A 16,259-nucleotide genomic window follows, 5' to 3' on the forward strand; every position below is an offset into this window, starting at 1 on the left:
CAGCACATTTTTCCTTCAGATAATAATCCAATTCCTTCTCAAGTGCCTTGAATGATCCTACCTCCACCACACACTCAGGCAGTGCATTCCAGATCCTAACCATTAACTGTGTGAAAAAGTTTTTCCTTATGTCCCCATTGATTCTTTTGCCAATTATCTTAAATCTGCGCCCACTAGTTTTCAATCTTTCGACAAATGGAAGTTTCTCCCTGTCTACTCCTTCCAGACCCCTCATGATTTTGAATACCTTTTTTAAATCTCCTCTCAAATTTCTCTTCAAAATAAAAAAAACCAGTCCCCACTTCTCCAATCTACATAACTGAAGTTCCTCATCCCTAGAACCATTCTCATGAACCTTTTCTGCATCCTCTCTAATGCCTTCAAATCCTTCTGAAAGTGTGGTGTCCAGAACTGGACACGATACTCCAGTTGAGGCCAAACCAGGGTTCTATACAGGCTTAACACAACTTCCTTGCTTTTGTACTCTATGCCCCCATTTATAAAGCAGAGGTACTGTATGCTTTATTAACTGTATTCTCAACTTGTCCTGTCACCTTCAATGATTTATGCACATATACACACACCCAGGTCCCTCTGCTCCTGCACACCCTTTAGAATTGTACAGTTTATTTTATATTGTCTCTCTGCATTCTTCCTGTCAAAATGAATCACTTCACACTTCATCTGCCACTTATCCACCCATTCCACCAACCTGTCAATATCCTTTTGAAGCTCTCCTCCTCACAGCTCACAACACTTCCAAGTTTTGTATTATACGCAAATTCTGAAATTGTGTCCTGTACACCAAGGTCTTGGTCATTAATATATATCAGGAGGAATAGGGGTCCTAACTCCGACCCCTGGGGAACACCACTGTAAACCTTCCTCCAGTCCAAAAAAGCCATGACCACTACTCTATTTCCTGTCACAGCCAATTTCGTATCTATGTTGCTACTGTCCCTTTGATTCCATGAGCTTTAACGTTGCTCAAGTCTTGTGCAGCACTTGATCAAATGCGGTTTAGAAATCCATATAGATCACATCAACAGTATGACCCTCATCAACCCTCTCTGTTACCTCATCAAAAGACTCAAGCAAATTAGTTAAATATTATTGGCCCTTAACAAATCAATACTGGTTTTCCTTAATTAAACCGCATTTTCCCCAAGTAGCTATTAATTTTGTCCCACATTATTATTTCCAGAAGCTTCCCCACTACCTATGACTGAATATTTCAAAGGAAAGTACTCAAAATAAATCCCAGGCTAATTGATACAAAAGAGAAATTGCAGATGTACTAGTTGTAATTATTCAAAGCTTCCTAAATTCAGGAATTGCATCATTTAGAAAACTGCAAATATAACTCCCTTATTTGAAGAGAGAGAGAGAGAGAGAGAGAAAACCAGGTAACTAGTCCTGTGACGTCAACATCAATCACAGGGATGTTACTAAAATGTATTTTCGCAGACAGAGTGACTGAACACTTGGAGAGATATCAATTGATCAAAGTCAGCATGAATTTGTGAAGGGCAAGTTATATGACTGTTTTGTATTTTCACACATACTTTTCTCCATTGGGGAACAGTGGGGAATTTGTTATAATCCCTGTAGAGACCGTTAACGTTTAAAAAGAAATTTGAAATCCCTATTATTTACAGAAAGAATGAAGCCACAAGATTCCACAGTTTAAACAAATGATTTTACTATACATGCCAGAGTCAAACAAAGCAAACATTACTAACTTAGGTTCTTATATTTTATAATTTAAAAAAAACACGATCACTCATACTCAACTGAACCTTTCCCTTTCCACTTTGGCTTCCCGCCAGAAAGTCTTTGGCCACTGATCAAGCTCTGAAAGGTTCCTTCACTTCATGTGACAAAATCAAAGTGCCAAAGTTCTCAGGAATTCATTTCAATTCTCCTCACTGTTTCTGTTATCCTCCAAGGTATGAGCTTTCTTGGGGTCCTTCCACTAGCCTCCAGCAAAGCGAACCTCCACCACTTCTTAAGCACCTCACAATTTTGGGCACTCCAGCTAAAGTGTAGGCTTCATTGCACTCTTGCTTAGTGACTCCACCTCAGAAATACCCCTGATTTCTGGTTTCTAGTCTACAGCAGCTTTACAGCTCTTGGCAGACTTTCTTCTCTGATTGTTCCCAAACTGAATTGCTGATCTCCGTGAGCAAAACATACTGATATACACCACAGGTTGCAGGGAACTGTCCTTTTCTATCTCCATGACAATGTAGCATACTTGGAATGTTCCAAACAGAAATTTAAATTAACTCTTACCTTCAAAACAACCCCTTTGATTTTGTGACCCATATGAATAATTTATATCTCTAATAGAGTTAATGGCCCTTTTCCCAGACTTGCTACTGCCACCAAGGAACTCCTTCATTTTCAAGCTGCTTTTAGCTACTTTTCATCTGTGAACTACATGAATAATTTAAATCTTTTATTGAGGCAAGTGTAGACCTCCAGGCTCTACCAAAAACTCAAGAGACGGATCATTCATTGCTTAACTTTTCTCTCTTCTTATTCTGACCACATTAACGAAACACAAGTCACCCTTTGAATAGCCACTACTTGAAGTGTTCTAGCAATTTCTGAAATCTAGCATTTTAATTACCTTACCCTTAAAAAATTTAATCTTACCAAAACTAAAAGCTAGCTCTAAAATATTAACATAAACCATGAAACTAGGTGATTATGACAGGAAGTGTTGGGAGGATTAGCAGGCTGATTATCAACCTCTTTGAACCGTGTCAAGACAGGACAGCTGTCACTTAGAAAGCAATGGATTAATCAGGGATAGTCAGCATGGTTTTGTTGGGGGAAGGTCGTGTCTTACTAATTGAATCGAATTATTTGAGGAAGTAACAAGGAGGATTGATGAGAGTAGTGTACTGGATGTTGTTGACAAGGTCCCACATGGCAGACTGGTCAGAAAAGTAAAAGCCCATGGGATACAGTGGAATGTGGCAAGTTGGATCCAAAATTGGCTCAACGACAGGAAACAAAAGGTAATGGTTGATGGGTGATTTTGTGAATGGAAAATTGTTTCCAGTGGTGTCCCACAGGGGCGTTCCACAGGGCTCAGGTGTTTACTCCCTTGCTGTTTGCTTTATATACTAATGATTTGGACTTAAATGTGGGTGGCATGATGGGGAAATTTGCAGATGACACAACAATTAGCTTACAATTGCTGACAAAGGATAGCTGTTGTCTCCCGAATGATATCAATGGTTTGGTTCAGTGGGCAGAAAAGTAGCAGATGGAAATCAATCCAGAGAAATGTGAGGTAATGCGTTTGGGGAGGGTAAAAAAGCTAAATGGGAGGATATTGGGAGGGGTAGAGGAAGTGAGACACCTTGGTGTGCACATCTGTTTCTGTAAGTGGCAGGACAGGTGGATAAGGTGGGAAAGAAAGCAAATGGAATGCTTTCCTTTATTGGGCAAAGTACAGAATACAAAAGCAGGGATGTAATGATGGAACAGTATAAAATACTGACCTCTACCTCGCGGACGCTGAGCGTCAACTCGCAGACACTTCCTCCTACCTCTCCCTGGACCATAACCCCACCACTGAACATCAAGCCATTGTTTCCAGGACTGTCACTGACCTCATCTCCTCTGAAGATCTTCCTCCCACAGCTTCCAACCTGATAGTCACCCAACCTCGGACGGCCCGCTTCTACCTCCTACCCAAAATCCACAAACAGGACTGTCCTGGCAGACCAATTGTGTCAGCCTGTTCCTGCCCCACGGAACTCATTTCTCGCTAGCTTGACTCCCTTCTCTCTCCATTTGTCCAGTCCCTTCCCACCCACATCCGTGATTCCTCTGACACCTTACGTCACATCAACAATTTCCAGTTCCCTGGCCCCAACCGCCTCCTCTTCACCATGGACGTCCAATCCCGCTACATCTCCATCCCTCACCAGGATGGTCTGGGGGCTCTCAGCTTCTTCCTCGAACAGAGGCCCGAAAAATCCCCATCCACCACTACTCTCATCCGTCTGGCTGAACTTGTTCTCACACTGAACAATTTCTCCTTTAACTCCTCTCACTTCCTCCAAATAAAAGGTGTGGCTATGGGTACCCGCATGGGCCCCAGCTATGCCTGTCTCTTTATGGGGTATGTGGAACATTCCTTGTTCCAATCCTACTCCAGCCCCCTCCCACAACTCTTTCTCCGGTACATCAATGATTACTTCGGTGCTGCTTCATGCTCTCGTCGGGACCTGGAAAAATTTATTAATTTTGCTTCCAATCTCCACCCCTCCATCATTTTCACATGGTCCATCTCTGACACTTCCCTTCCCTTCCTTGACCTCTCTGTCTCAATTTCTGGTGATAGACTGTCCACCAATGTCCATTACAAGCCTACCAACTTCCACAGCTACCTCGACTACAGCTCCTCACACCCCGCTTCCTGTAATGACTCCATCCCATTCTCTCAGTTCCTTCGCCTCCGTCGCATCTGTTCTGATGACGCTACCTTCAAAAACAGTTACTCTGACATGTCCTCCTTCTTCCTTAACCGAGGTTTTCCACCCATGGTCGTTGACACGGCCCTCAATCGTGTCCGGCCCATCTCCCGCGCATCCGCCCTCACGCCTTCTCCTCCCTCCCAGAAACATGATAGGGTCCCCCTTGTCCTCACTTATCACCCCACCAGCCTCCACATTCAAAGGATCATCCTCCGCCATCTCCAGCATGATGCCACTACCAAACACATCTTCCCTTCACCCAACCTGGCAGCATTCCGTAGGAATCGTTCCCTCCGTGACACCCTGGTTCACTCCTCCATCACCCCCTACTCCTCAACCCCCACCTATGGCACCTCCCCATGCAAACGCAAAATATGCAACACCTGCCCCTTCACTTCCTCTCTCCTCACCATCCAAGGGCCCAAACTCCTTTCAAATGAAGCAGCATTTCACTTGCATTTCCCCCAACTTAGTCTACTGCATTCGTTGCTCCCAATGCGGTCTCCTCTACATTGGAGAGACCAAACGCAGACTGGGCGACCGCTTTGCAGAACACCTTCGGTCTGTCCGCAAGAATGACCCAGACCTCCCTGTCGCTTGCCATTTTAACATTCCACCCTGCTCTCTTGCCCACATGTCTGTCCTTGGCTTGCTGCATTGTTCCAGGGAAGCTCAACGCAAACTGGAGGAACAGCACCTCATCTTCCGACTAGGCAATTTATAGCCTTCCGCACTGAATATTGAGTTCAACAACTTTAGATCTTGAACTCCCTCCTCCATCCCCACCCCCTTTCCGTTTCTTCCCCTTCCCTTTTGTTTTTTCCAATAATGTATATAGATTTTTCTTTTACCACCTACTTCCATTATTTTTAAATGTATTCCACCCATGGTTTATTTCACCCCACCCCCACTAGAGCTACCTTGCTCGTCCTGCTCTCCAATCTTAATTAGCACATTCTTTTAGATATCACCACCTTCAACACCTCTTTGTTCTTTTGTCTGTGACATCTTTTGGTTATCTCCGCCTATCACTGCTTGCTTGTCCCAACACCCCCCCCCCCCTTCCACCCCCCCCACCCCCCACCCCCAGCTTAAACCAGCTTACATTTCACCCCTTTCCTATTTCTACTTAGTTTTGTTGAAGGGTCATGAGGACTCGATACGTCAACTTTGTTCCTCTCCGCCGATGCTGCCAGACCTGCTGAGTTTTTCCAGGTATTTCTGTTTTTGTTTAATATAAAATGCTGGTTAGGCCACAGCTTGAATTTTGTGTACAGTTCTGGTTGCCACATTACAGGAAGGACATAATTGGTCTGGAGAGAGTACAGAGGAGATTTACAGGAATGTTGCCAATGCTTGAAAATTGCAGCTATGAGGAAGGATTGGATAGGCTGGGGTTGTTTCCCCTGGAACCGAAGAGGCTGAGGGGGTGACCTGATGAGGTGTACAAGTTTGTGAAGGATCTAGATAGATAAGCTAAGGATGCCCTGTAATTTCTAGTGGAGAGGTCAATTACCAGGGGGCACAGATTTAAAGTGATTGGTAGAAGGATTAGAGGGGACATGAGGAAAAACTTCCTCATGCAGAGGGTGGTGAGTGAGTGTTTGGAATTCGCAGCCTGGTTTGGTGATGAAGACAGAAACCCTCAACTCATTTAAAAGGTACGTGTAACTGCGCCTAAAATGCTGTAACCTGCAAGGCTACAGACCAGGTGCTGGAAGGTAGGATTAGAATGGGCAGCTAGTTTTTTATCTTTTGGCTGTGCAGACACGATGGATTGAATCGCTTATTTCTATAGTTCTATGAACGCTCCATTTGTGGCCAACAAGCCCCAGAGCTTCTGGCTCAGAGGCAGGCCACTATCTGCTGAACCACAAGACCTACAGTCATATGACTAATCTAGCTGAATTTGAGGTCGCTAGCATAGTGGATAGATTGTCTTGAAATATTGTCCATGTGGACTTTCAGAAGGTATCTGACAATGTTCTGCACACAAGATTATTAGCAAAATGAGTGCACACAGAATTGAAGGTAATGTTGTAACATGGGTTAACAATTAATTGGGAGTTAAGAAAGAGAGAGAGTTGGGATAAAAGGCTCATTCTCTGACTGGTGGTATGTGACAAATTCCTGGGGACTCAGCTTACTATCAGAAGTATTAAGGACATGAATGGAAGAATAAAGCGTTGTGTATTCCATATGACACAAAGTTAGGGGATACAGTAGGTTGTTTGAATGGGGGGATAAAATTACAAAGTGCAAAAGATAGACTAAGTCAGTGGGCAAAACTATGGCAGTTGGAGTACAATGTGAGGGAGAAAGTCATCCATTTTGGATCCAAGACTAACTGGAATATTTTCTTAATGGCAAGAGACTAAGAGCTGAAGAAATTTAGGCATCAGTGTACAGTACACAAATTCCTAAAAGCTAGGAACTAATGCTTCAGTTAGACCCCATCTGCAATATCGAGGTCAACTTTGGATGCCGAACTTCAATATATATTGACCTTTGGAGGGGATACAGTGCACATACACAAGATTAATACCAAGGCTTGTGGTTTCAATCAAAAGGACAGATTTCATGAACTTGGTTTGTATTTCCTAGAGTTGAGAGGATTGAGGAGTGATCTGATCAAGGGGAGTTTAAACGATCGAGAAGATTCAACAGGGTAAATACAGCAAAACTACTTCCTCTGGTGGAGGAATCCAGAACAAGGCGGCATAATCTAAAAAATTAGAGGCAGGCCATTTAGGAGTAAAATCAAGAAGCACTTTTTCACAAAGAATAAAAGTGGAAATCTGAGACTGGCTTCCCCAAAAGATTGTAGATGCAGGGCCAATGAAATTTTCAAAACGGGTATCAAGGGATATGAAACAAAGTCAGATAAATGGAATTGAGGTATAGATCAGCCATGATCTAACTGAATGGAATTATAGATTTGAAGGGTTGAATGGCCTATTCTTGTTTTCAACGTTCCTAATAAAAAAATTGAAATATAAAATGGTCCTGTATATATTCATGCAATATCTACAGTGATACCTTTCACTAACTAGTTTTACAATAATAGTGAAAACATACTAATCATGTCATTAGCACAAAGCATTAGTATTAAGGGTCACTGCCATTATGGTTAACAACACTATGTATATGCAAATATAGGCCTGCATCTTTATACTCATCTGCCATAGACATTGCTAAGCATTAAACAATATTCCTCTCAGCAATTCCAGCTCTAATACCAGAACCAGTCAATATAACACTGTCCAAGTACAGGTGACCCTGACTATGATGTATGTACACAGCTCATACAATCAGCCCTAACAGTCATAACCATAGTTGCAAAAATAATCGATAGCACTGTGAAACCCTCTGATGTGTCTGAACAAGTTAACTTTTCCTTGCATTAGTAAAACCAGAAAATGTTGGAAATACCACAGCAATGGCAGCATCTTGGAGAATTTAATAGAGTTAAATGTTTCAGGTTGGCGAACCTTAGTCAGAATCATTAACCTTTCCATTAATGGGTTTATAAATGCCAGATTTCAAAAAGAAACAGGTGTCATGAAGTTTAAAAGGAGATTTGCAACAAAACAGGAATGCACGGAGTACAATTCGGAGGGCAACAAAGTATGTGATACTATATCCTGAAATCTGAGAGTCACGTTTCATTAAAGCTAAAAACAGCATATTCCCAGATTTGAGTAAGATCAGGCAAGAATGTTCTGAAATTGGCTTCAAATAAAACACCTGACAGCATTTGTAGTTCTAATCAAAAACAAGGGTCCGAATTTTTCAGATGATGGAGGGATCGCTTCCCGCCATCCGGACCCGCCACACAAGTGTCCCGCACCCATTTCACACTCAAATGAGCGGTAAGTGGCTGCAGGTGGAACTTTTGCCCATCACTCAGAATCATAGGATCACAGTGCAGAAGAGGCCCTTCGGCCCATCAAGTCTGCACCGACACGTGAGAAACACCTGACCCACCTACCTAATCCCACTTACCAGCACTTGGCCCATAGCCTTGAATGTTATGACGTGCCAAGTGCTCATCCAGGTACTTTTTAAAGGATGTGAGGCAACCCGCCTCCACCACCCTCCCAGGCAGTGCATTCCAGACCGTCACCACCCTCTGGGTAAAAAAGTTTTCCCTCACATCCCCCCTAAACCTCCTGCCCCTCACCTTGAACTTATGCCCCTTTGTGACTGACCCTTCAACTAAGGGGAACAGCTGCTCCCTATCCACCCTGTCCATGCCCCTCAATCTTGTACACCTCGATCAGGTCGCCCCTCAGTCTTCTCTGCTCCAACGAAAACAACCCAAGTCTATCCAACCTCTCTTCATAACGTAAATGTTTCATCCCAGGCAACATCCTGGTGAATCTCCTCTGCACCCCCTCCAGTGCAATCACATCCTTCCTATAATGTGGCGACTAGAACTGCACACAGTACTCCAGCTGTGGCCTCACTAAGGTTCTATACAACCCCAACATGACCTCCCTACTTTTGTAATCTATGCATCGATTGACAAAGGCAAGGGTCCCATATGCCTTTTTCACCACCCCACTCGGGATTGGCCAGCAGCTCTCTAGTCCCTGCAGCGACAGTAGTGCAGTAGACAGAAGAAATGCAGGAGCATGTTGAAGCCTAACTCCGGGCGCCAGAGGCCCAGGTAAGTTCAAGGGGTCCCAGGGCAGGGAGGGTAGGGAAGGCCTGGGGGGTGGCGGACCAGAGGGCGCAAAGGAGGTGATCAGGGTCTCGAGGGAAGAGGCCGGGGGTGGGGATGTTTGGAGGCCACCAGACCTTGTTGGGGGGAGGAGGGGGAGCACCCAATTGCAGAAGGGGGCTTCTGATGGAGGCAACTCCCCCACCCCGACTTCCTGCATGAGATGCAAGTCTTTGGATTTTCAGTCTTCCCCCACACCAGCTCAATCCTCCTTCCAGCCTAAAAATTAAGGCCTGGTGAGAAACAGGTTAAAGACGGGCTTCCAATCCGAGGCCTTGCCCGTCCCAGCGCAAAATCACTGTGTGGTCGGGAACCCAGAGGGAATCCCATCCCTTCAATTCCACACTCCACGCCCTGCCTAAAAACCCGCCAGTGGGTGGGCATAAAATTGTGGCCAAGGTGTTCTCAAGCTAAAGCATACCCTTGGTGAAACAAATTACACTGGAGATTAGTTTCAAATGGAAATAGCTGCTGCTTGTGAATGTGATAATCTTGGTTATTTCGCCAATAGTAAACACTACATTGAAGAAACTGGTGTGATTGGTATACAAAAATTACTTTTGAAACTATTTTTGGATGGCATTTTGATCGTATTTTCCAACTGCTGTAGTGCAAGGACAAAGACAGAGCTTGAATAGGACGAGTTGGCAGACAGCACAACCCCCCTGCTGCCCCTGGAAACAGTGTCAGCATTGAGCAGACTGGCTCCACACCGACCTGCCCTGCAGCCATAAAGCACTGCGGGCAGACTAGCGAGGGTCGAATGGGACCTTTGCCCCTCACTGGGGAAGAAGTTCCACTCTCTGGAGCTGTCAGCCAATCCATCAGTTCCGGCAGCACCATGGAGGCTTCAGTGGCTGCTGCCAGGACCACAAGAGAAGTTGACCATAAGACCATAAGACATAGGAGCAGAAATTAGACCATTCGGCCCATCGAGTCTGCTCCGCCATTCAATCATGGCTGATAAGTTTATCAACCCCATTCTCCCGCCTTCTCCCCGTAACCTTTGATCCCCTTACCAATCAAGAACCTATCTATCTCCGTCTTAAATACACTCAATGACCTGGCCTCCACAGCCTTCTGTGGCAATGAATTCCATAGATTCACCACTCTCTGGCTAAAGAAGTTTCTCCTCATCTCTGTTCTAAAAGGTTTTCCCTTTACTCTGAGGCTGTGCCCTCAGGTCCTAGTCTCTCCTACTAATGGAAACATCCTCCCCACGTCCACTCTACCCAGGCCTTTCAGTATTCTGTAAGTTTCAATCAGATCCCTCCTCATCCTTCTAAACTCCATCGAGTATAGACCCAGAGTCCTCAAACGTTCCTCATATGTTAAGCCTTTCATTCCTGGGATCATTCTCGTGAACCTCTCCAGGGCCAGAACATCCTTCCTGAGATACGGGGCCCAAAATTGTTCACAATATTCTAAATGTGGCCTTATAAAGCCTCAGCAGCACATCCCTGCTTTTATATTCTAGTCCTATCAAAATAAATGCCAACATTGCATTTGCCTTCCTAACTACCGACTCAACCTGCAAGTTAATCTTAAGAGAATCCTGGACTAGGACTCCCAAGTCCCTTTGCACTCCATGACGACCAAGGCCCATGGATCCCAGAGCAGGTAAAAATGGGGTCTTGGAATGGGATGGTTTGGGTAGTTTAGGGAGAGGAGCGGGTTTAAGTGAGCAAGCGTGTAGGTTGGGAATGGGTATTCAACCTAAGGGGGGCCGCTCCACAACCGACAAAGGACAGCTCCCAAAGAGCAACCTCCCCCTTCCTTCCCGCCCTTTAAGCATTTGAATGAAAAAAAAACGGGCTTCCCGTTCTTGCATGGCTGCCCACGCCAGACGTTTTATGGCATGGGCAGCATATTATCAGGGTCAACTGGCTTGATAATAAGTCTCATTGACCCTTGATTATTCACTTAAATATGGCAGGCGGGCTGCTGATTTTGGCGACCACCCGCCCCTCATTTATGGGGGTGAGCTCGAAGTCAGGCAGGAAGGTGGCGGAATGGTATACAAAAATTACTTTTGAAACTATTTTTGGTTGGCATTTTGATCGTATTTTCCAACTGCTGAAGTTTTAAGTGCCCCCCCATCAGAAACACGCCTGCTCAGGACAGGTAAAATTCAGCCCATAGTTCTTAGAACACTGGTTTCTGGATTTAGCTATCAATTCACCTCAACCTGATTTATTTACTGTGGAAAATGTATAACAGAACCCAAATGTCACTTTAACTCAGTTAGCAGCATTCATGTCTCTCTAGACACAAGGGTGGATTCTATCCCTCCTATGGAATTGATAAAATAATCCAGATTGGCCTGTATTAATCCAGTGTAGTAATGGAGGGAGAGTTGCAATTTCTTTCAGATGGGATGTTAACCTCAAGTATCTTTTGCCTGCTGAAGTGGATGTCAAAGATCCTCGGTACTACTTAAAAAAAAGTATGTAGTTCTCTCCCAAAGCCCCATCCGCCATTCCTCGTTCATATGCTGTGCATAAATTGTCTACTGCATTTGTCTATCCAAGAGTGACAGCGTTTCAAAAGTAATCCATTGGCCGCAAAGCACTTTGGGACATGCTGTGAACATGACAGGACTTTACGTAAGCACATTCACTTCATCTTTGATTTCAATTAACTCTCTCAAAAGATATTATTATGAATTATGTCTTCATGCACCAAAACTATATAACAATTTGACTCCAGAACTTTGGATCAACGTTTTCAAAAAAATCCACCTGTTAACTGTAAATATAAAAAATGTGTAAATGAGACAAGATTCTAGGAAAAACTTGGGGTCAAGCGCTGAGCACAGGGAAGATAGTTTTCCATATTGCTCAAGCAAGAGGTCCAAACCATTCTTATCCATTTCTCACCATCTGGATTAACAAAAAGGCACCGGCAATGGACAGAGAACAAATTACTAGATCTCCCTCCTAGCCCAGATGTGCGGGGCTCAGTATTCCCTCTAGGAGAGTTATAAACTGATCAGTTGGCTCACATTTCCTTCCAAATCTAATTTTGATGAATCTGACAAAGATTCTCCCTCCTTTGCTCCATACTGTTGGATGTGAGATGAACTTTATCTCTACCACTTCTGTTCGGTCATATCCTTGGGCTCCAATAAGACCAGATGATCTCACTCTCAATTCTCAAAGTTCTGATTCTGAATTCTCCCACATCCTATTCTGTCCTTTCAGTCTCTTTTCAATTTTTTTTTTAAAGTCATTCACCGGATGTGGGCTTCGCTGGCTGGGCCAGCATTTATTGCCTATCCTCGTTGCACTTGAGAAGGTGGTGGTGAGCTGCCTTCTTGAACCACTGCAGTCCATCTGTTGTAGGTACACCCACAGTGCTGTTCGGAAGGGAGTTCCAGGATTTTGACCCAGCGATAGTGAAGGAATGGCGATATGTTTCCAAGTCAGGATGGTGAGTGACTTGGAGGGGAACTTCCAGGTGATGGTGTTCCCATTTATCTGCTGCCCTTGTCCTTCTAGGTGGTAGTGGTCGTGGGTTTGGAAAGAGCTGTCTAAGTAGCCTTGGTGAATTCCTGCAGTGCATCTAGTAAATGGTACACACTGCTGCTACTGTGCGTCGGTGGTGGAGGGAGTGAATGTTTGTGGATGTGGTGCCAATCAAGCAGATTGCTTTGTCCTGGACGGCGTTACTACTATATCCTTTACTCCTTAGACCTGTCCTCTCTAGTTCTTTCTCAGCCCCAAATATATGCTGTAAGCCACCCAAAGTTTACCACCCGACTGACCTAGTCTTTTTTAAACCCAGGATTTGTCTGCACTACAAGCCTTAACCCTTGACGAGTTTCTTAATAAGAGAGAAGAAAGGAGAGAAACATTAAATTGTTTAAAATGGGGCAAAAAATATCAAGTCTTTTTTAAAAACAGGCATGCAATATTAGTATCTTTCTGAAACAGCCAAGATATTTCATTACAAACAATTCAGAACACAAGGTGCTCTACAGAACCAACACACAAAGCAATCAGATATGGATTTACCCACAGATTTTCTCCCACAAGCAACAATTTAAAAACATTCAAACGTCTTCCAGGTGAATATTGTAACACTTCTGTAGTTCAGGTCGCAGGAGGCTGATGTTTATGCATCACCGTAAGCTATTTAATTGTAGAACTGCAGACCCAATGTTTGGTTTAGTCATCAATATAAGGGGGCTGATTGCAACAGTGCAAAAAGGAGTTGGTTTAGGAACCTGACTCTCCAGCAACTCAACCTAATTGAATAACAAATTTAAAAGTATGAATGTGGAACTGGTAAATACATTAAGCTTAATTTCCATACCTTTCAAGCTTAGACTTTGGTTTCTCCCGGTTTTTCTTCATTTTTATATTCTCTCTTTTGGGAATGATTGTTGGTTCCAATCCAAACAGTTCTTGCAAATGTGCATACAGGTCATAACGATTGTAAACATGGAATTCAAAGCCATTCACTGTTATGTACAATCTAGTTTCTGCTTTTGGATCTAAAACAAAAAAAGTAGATACAATGTTAGCTAGTGTAAGATGTAAAGTGTCACTGGCCAAAATTATGACAAGTTGTAGACTAAGCTGGAAAACTGCACTTTTAAACAATTCTTCTTTTTAAAAAAATGGCAGCTTAGCTCCACAATGATTATTTTGCAAGCTGATTAAAAAAACATTCCCAACATTAATAGTTAAAAAACATTTTATGCAGGGTTAGCCTCAGCTCAGTGGTAGCACTCTTGCCTGTGTTAGAAGTTCAGGGATTCGAGTTCCACTCAAAGGGCTTGAGCACATGGTCTAAGTTGACAGTTCAGTGTAATATTGAAGGAATGCTGCATCATCAGAGGTGACATTTTTTCAGGAGATATTAAACCAAAGCCTCGACAGCCCTTACAAGTGGACATAAAAGATCCAATGACACTACTCAAAGAAGGGTAAGGGAATTCTCCTGGCCAATGCTCATTCCTCAATCAACACCTCCAAAAGAGAGATTAATAAGTCAATTATCTTACTGCTGCCCTGAGACCTTGATGCATGCAAAAAGCCACCTATATTTTATCTCCAAAATAGCAGTGTTAACATTTCAAAAACACAGCTGTGAAGCACTGTGGAACATTCTGATATGAAAGACACTGATATCCTTCCATGACATTGTTGTGAATACAATATTATATTCCAACAGATCTAAATACATACATGCTGCTATTACAAAAGGATACAGATATAGTGTACTCCTCTTAGTTCTGCGTGTAGGCTACCAACTATTACTATAATTCCATGTTTAAATTGTTTAATTTTTAATTATTAATTGCACCCAATTTTTTTTCCAGATAATGATTTCTCATGGGAATTTCTATGAGTCTAAATTCATTTTCTGGAGGAAAGTTAGTATTACGAAAAATATGAAAGGGAAAAAAATCTGGGAGGTGCAAGCTGCTCAGCTCTATTAAGTGGAAGTAGTAAGATGCAGGAGTTCAAATGTGAAATGAATACGACAACGGTTGACAAAATATTTTGAAACATTAGATATTACAGGTCTGGAATTAAAAACCAAGGATGGTTATATTGAAATAGAATAAGTTGAGGCAACTTAAAGGAAACTGACAACCTTGAAAGCTGAATTAAAGAGGATTGGGCGGTGCAGTGGGCTGATCTTCCACCTCACAACTCTGGATTCAAATTAGCTCAGACTGCGTCCTGGCTGTAAAAGGTACCACTTGAAATGAGTTAAGGTGGTCTTAACTTATTTCCCAATGAATACTGCTCCAAAGCACAAAATTTACCCTAATTTGGCACCAGTCAGCATTATCATTCCTAAAGGCCACAGCCAGCTTAGTGTGATAAAATGGCACAGAAATGCAGGGCAAGGTGCTCTTCAGAGATTGAGGTTGCTGCACATTTTTTGGTAATAGCAGCTGGAGTTTTACTTTGCTTTTAATTCAAAATGGCATAGGGTACTTGATGCCAACTATTCAAAAGTATTTCTCTTCAGCATGACCATCTCCCACTTTGCTAAGCACAAAATAGAAAAAAAGAGAATATAGTCTAACAAAATAAAATTTAGGGAACTTTTTTATATAATGCTTCAATATTTTTGGAGTTACTTTAGAATGTGTTCACCATTTGGAGTGCCTAAATCAAGTCTAGATGGTTCAAAGTGGTTTAACACTTACACCAAGTTAGGAAAATAGCAAGATCCCAAAGCAGGCATTTTTTAAAAATATATTGTTTATAAGCATTCAGCCCATAGCATAATGCTAAAACAAATACCATTACAGTACAACCATTCCTATGTCAGTAGCAAATTTAATCACACAACTACTGACTCGACACTTTTTAAAAAAACTCAATTTGCTTGTTCTACTATACCTTCCTCCTCCTGCATTTCTATTGTTCCCATTCTCCTGTTCTTATACCTTTTGCTTACCATCTAAGCTAACTTAATTTGATGTATTTCAACAATACTTTCTGAAATTATTCCCCACCTCACCAACCACCTCTCCGCACCCCCCACCCACCCGTCCTGTGTCCATTTTAGAGCTAGGAGCCACTTCCAAAACAATATCCCTTAATTGGAATTTTAATTGCCTGAATAAATTTTGAGCCAAAGTAACACACAGAAATATAAGTTACAAAACAGAAATATACCATTCTGATCAATCTCATGAGCAAAAAGTTCCAATCACATTTACTCTTCATACAAACAAATCTCACTGCCACATCCTTTCAATCCTATTTCCTTCATCCACTTATCCAATCTATTGCATCAGGTCTGGAACTGTTAATGCCCTTACCTAACGAAGTATATCAATCTCAATTTTGAAATTTTCAAAAGACCTTGCATCAATGGCTTCTTTTTTGGAAGGTGGTGGGGCGAGGCGGGGAGGGGGCCTAGCTCTAACTTTAACGTGATGCCCCCTTGTTCTCAGGTGCTTATTCAATTCCTTTTTAAAAGCCATGATTGAATCTGCCTCCACCAGACTCATGGGCAGTGATTTCCAGATCCTAACGACTTGCTTCATAAAAAATTTTTTA

The 16,259-nt window shown here is 42.8% G+C and overlaps 1 protein-coding gene across 10 annotated transcripts in view; it reads right to left on the bottom strand.

Moving 5' to 3' along the window:
• kiaa1109 (KIAA1109 ortholog) overlaps positions 1-16,259 on the bottom strand; it is a 533,049-nt gene that overhangs the window by 468,049 nt on the left and 48,741 nt on the right. For all 10 annotated transcript variants that reach the window (XR_013576358.1, XM_078539938.1, XM_078539971.1 and 7 more), the window contains exon 6: positions 13,543-13,723. Coding sequence is in view for 9 of the 10 variants with exons in the window: in XM_078539938.1 (XP_078396064.1) it covers positions 13,543-13,723 (181 nt within the window). In the remaining variant the exon portion in view is untranslated. The remainder of the gene's footprint in view (positions 1-13,542; positions 13,724-16,259) is intronic.

This window comes from Cetorhinus maximus, chromosome 1 (genome assembly GCF_964194155.1).
Source record: "Cetorhinus maximus chromosome 1, sCetMax3.hap1.1, whole genome shotgun sequence".
In the NCBI taxonomy this organism is placed as follows: Eukaryota; Metazoa; Chordata; class Chondrichthyes; order Lamniformes; family Cetorhinidae; genus Cetorhinus; species Cetorhinus maximus.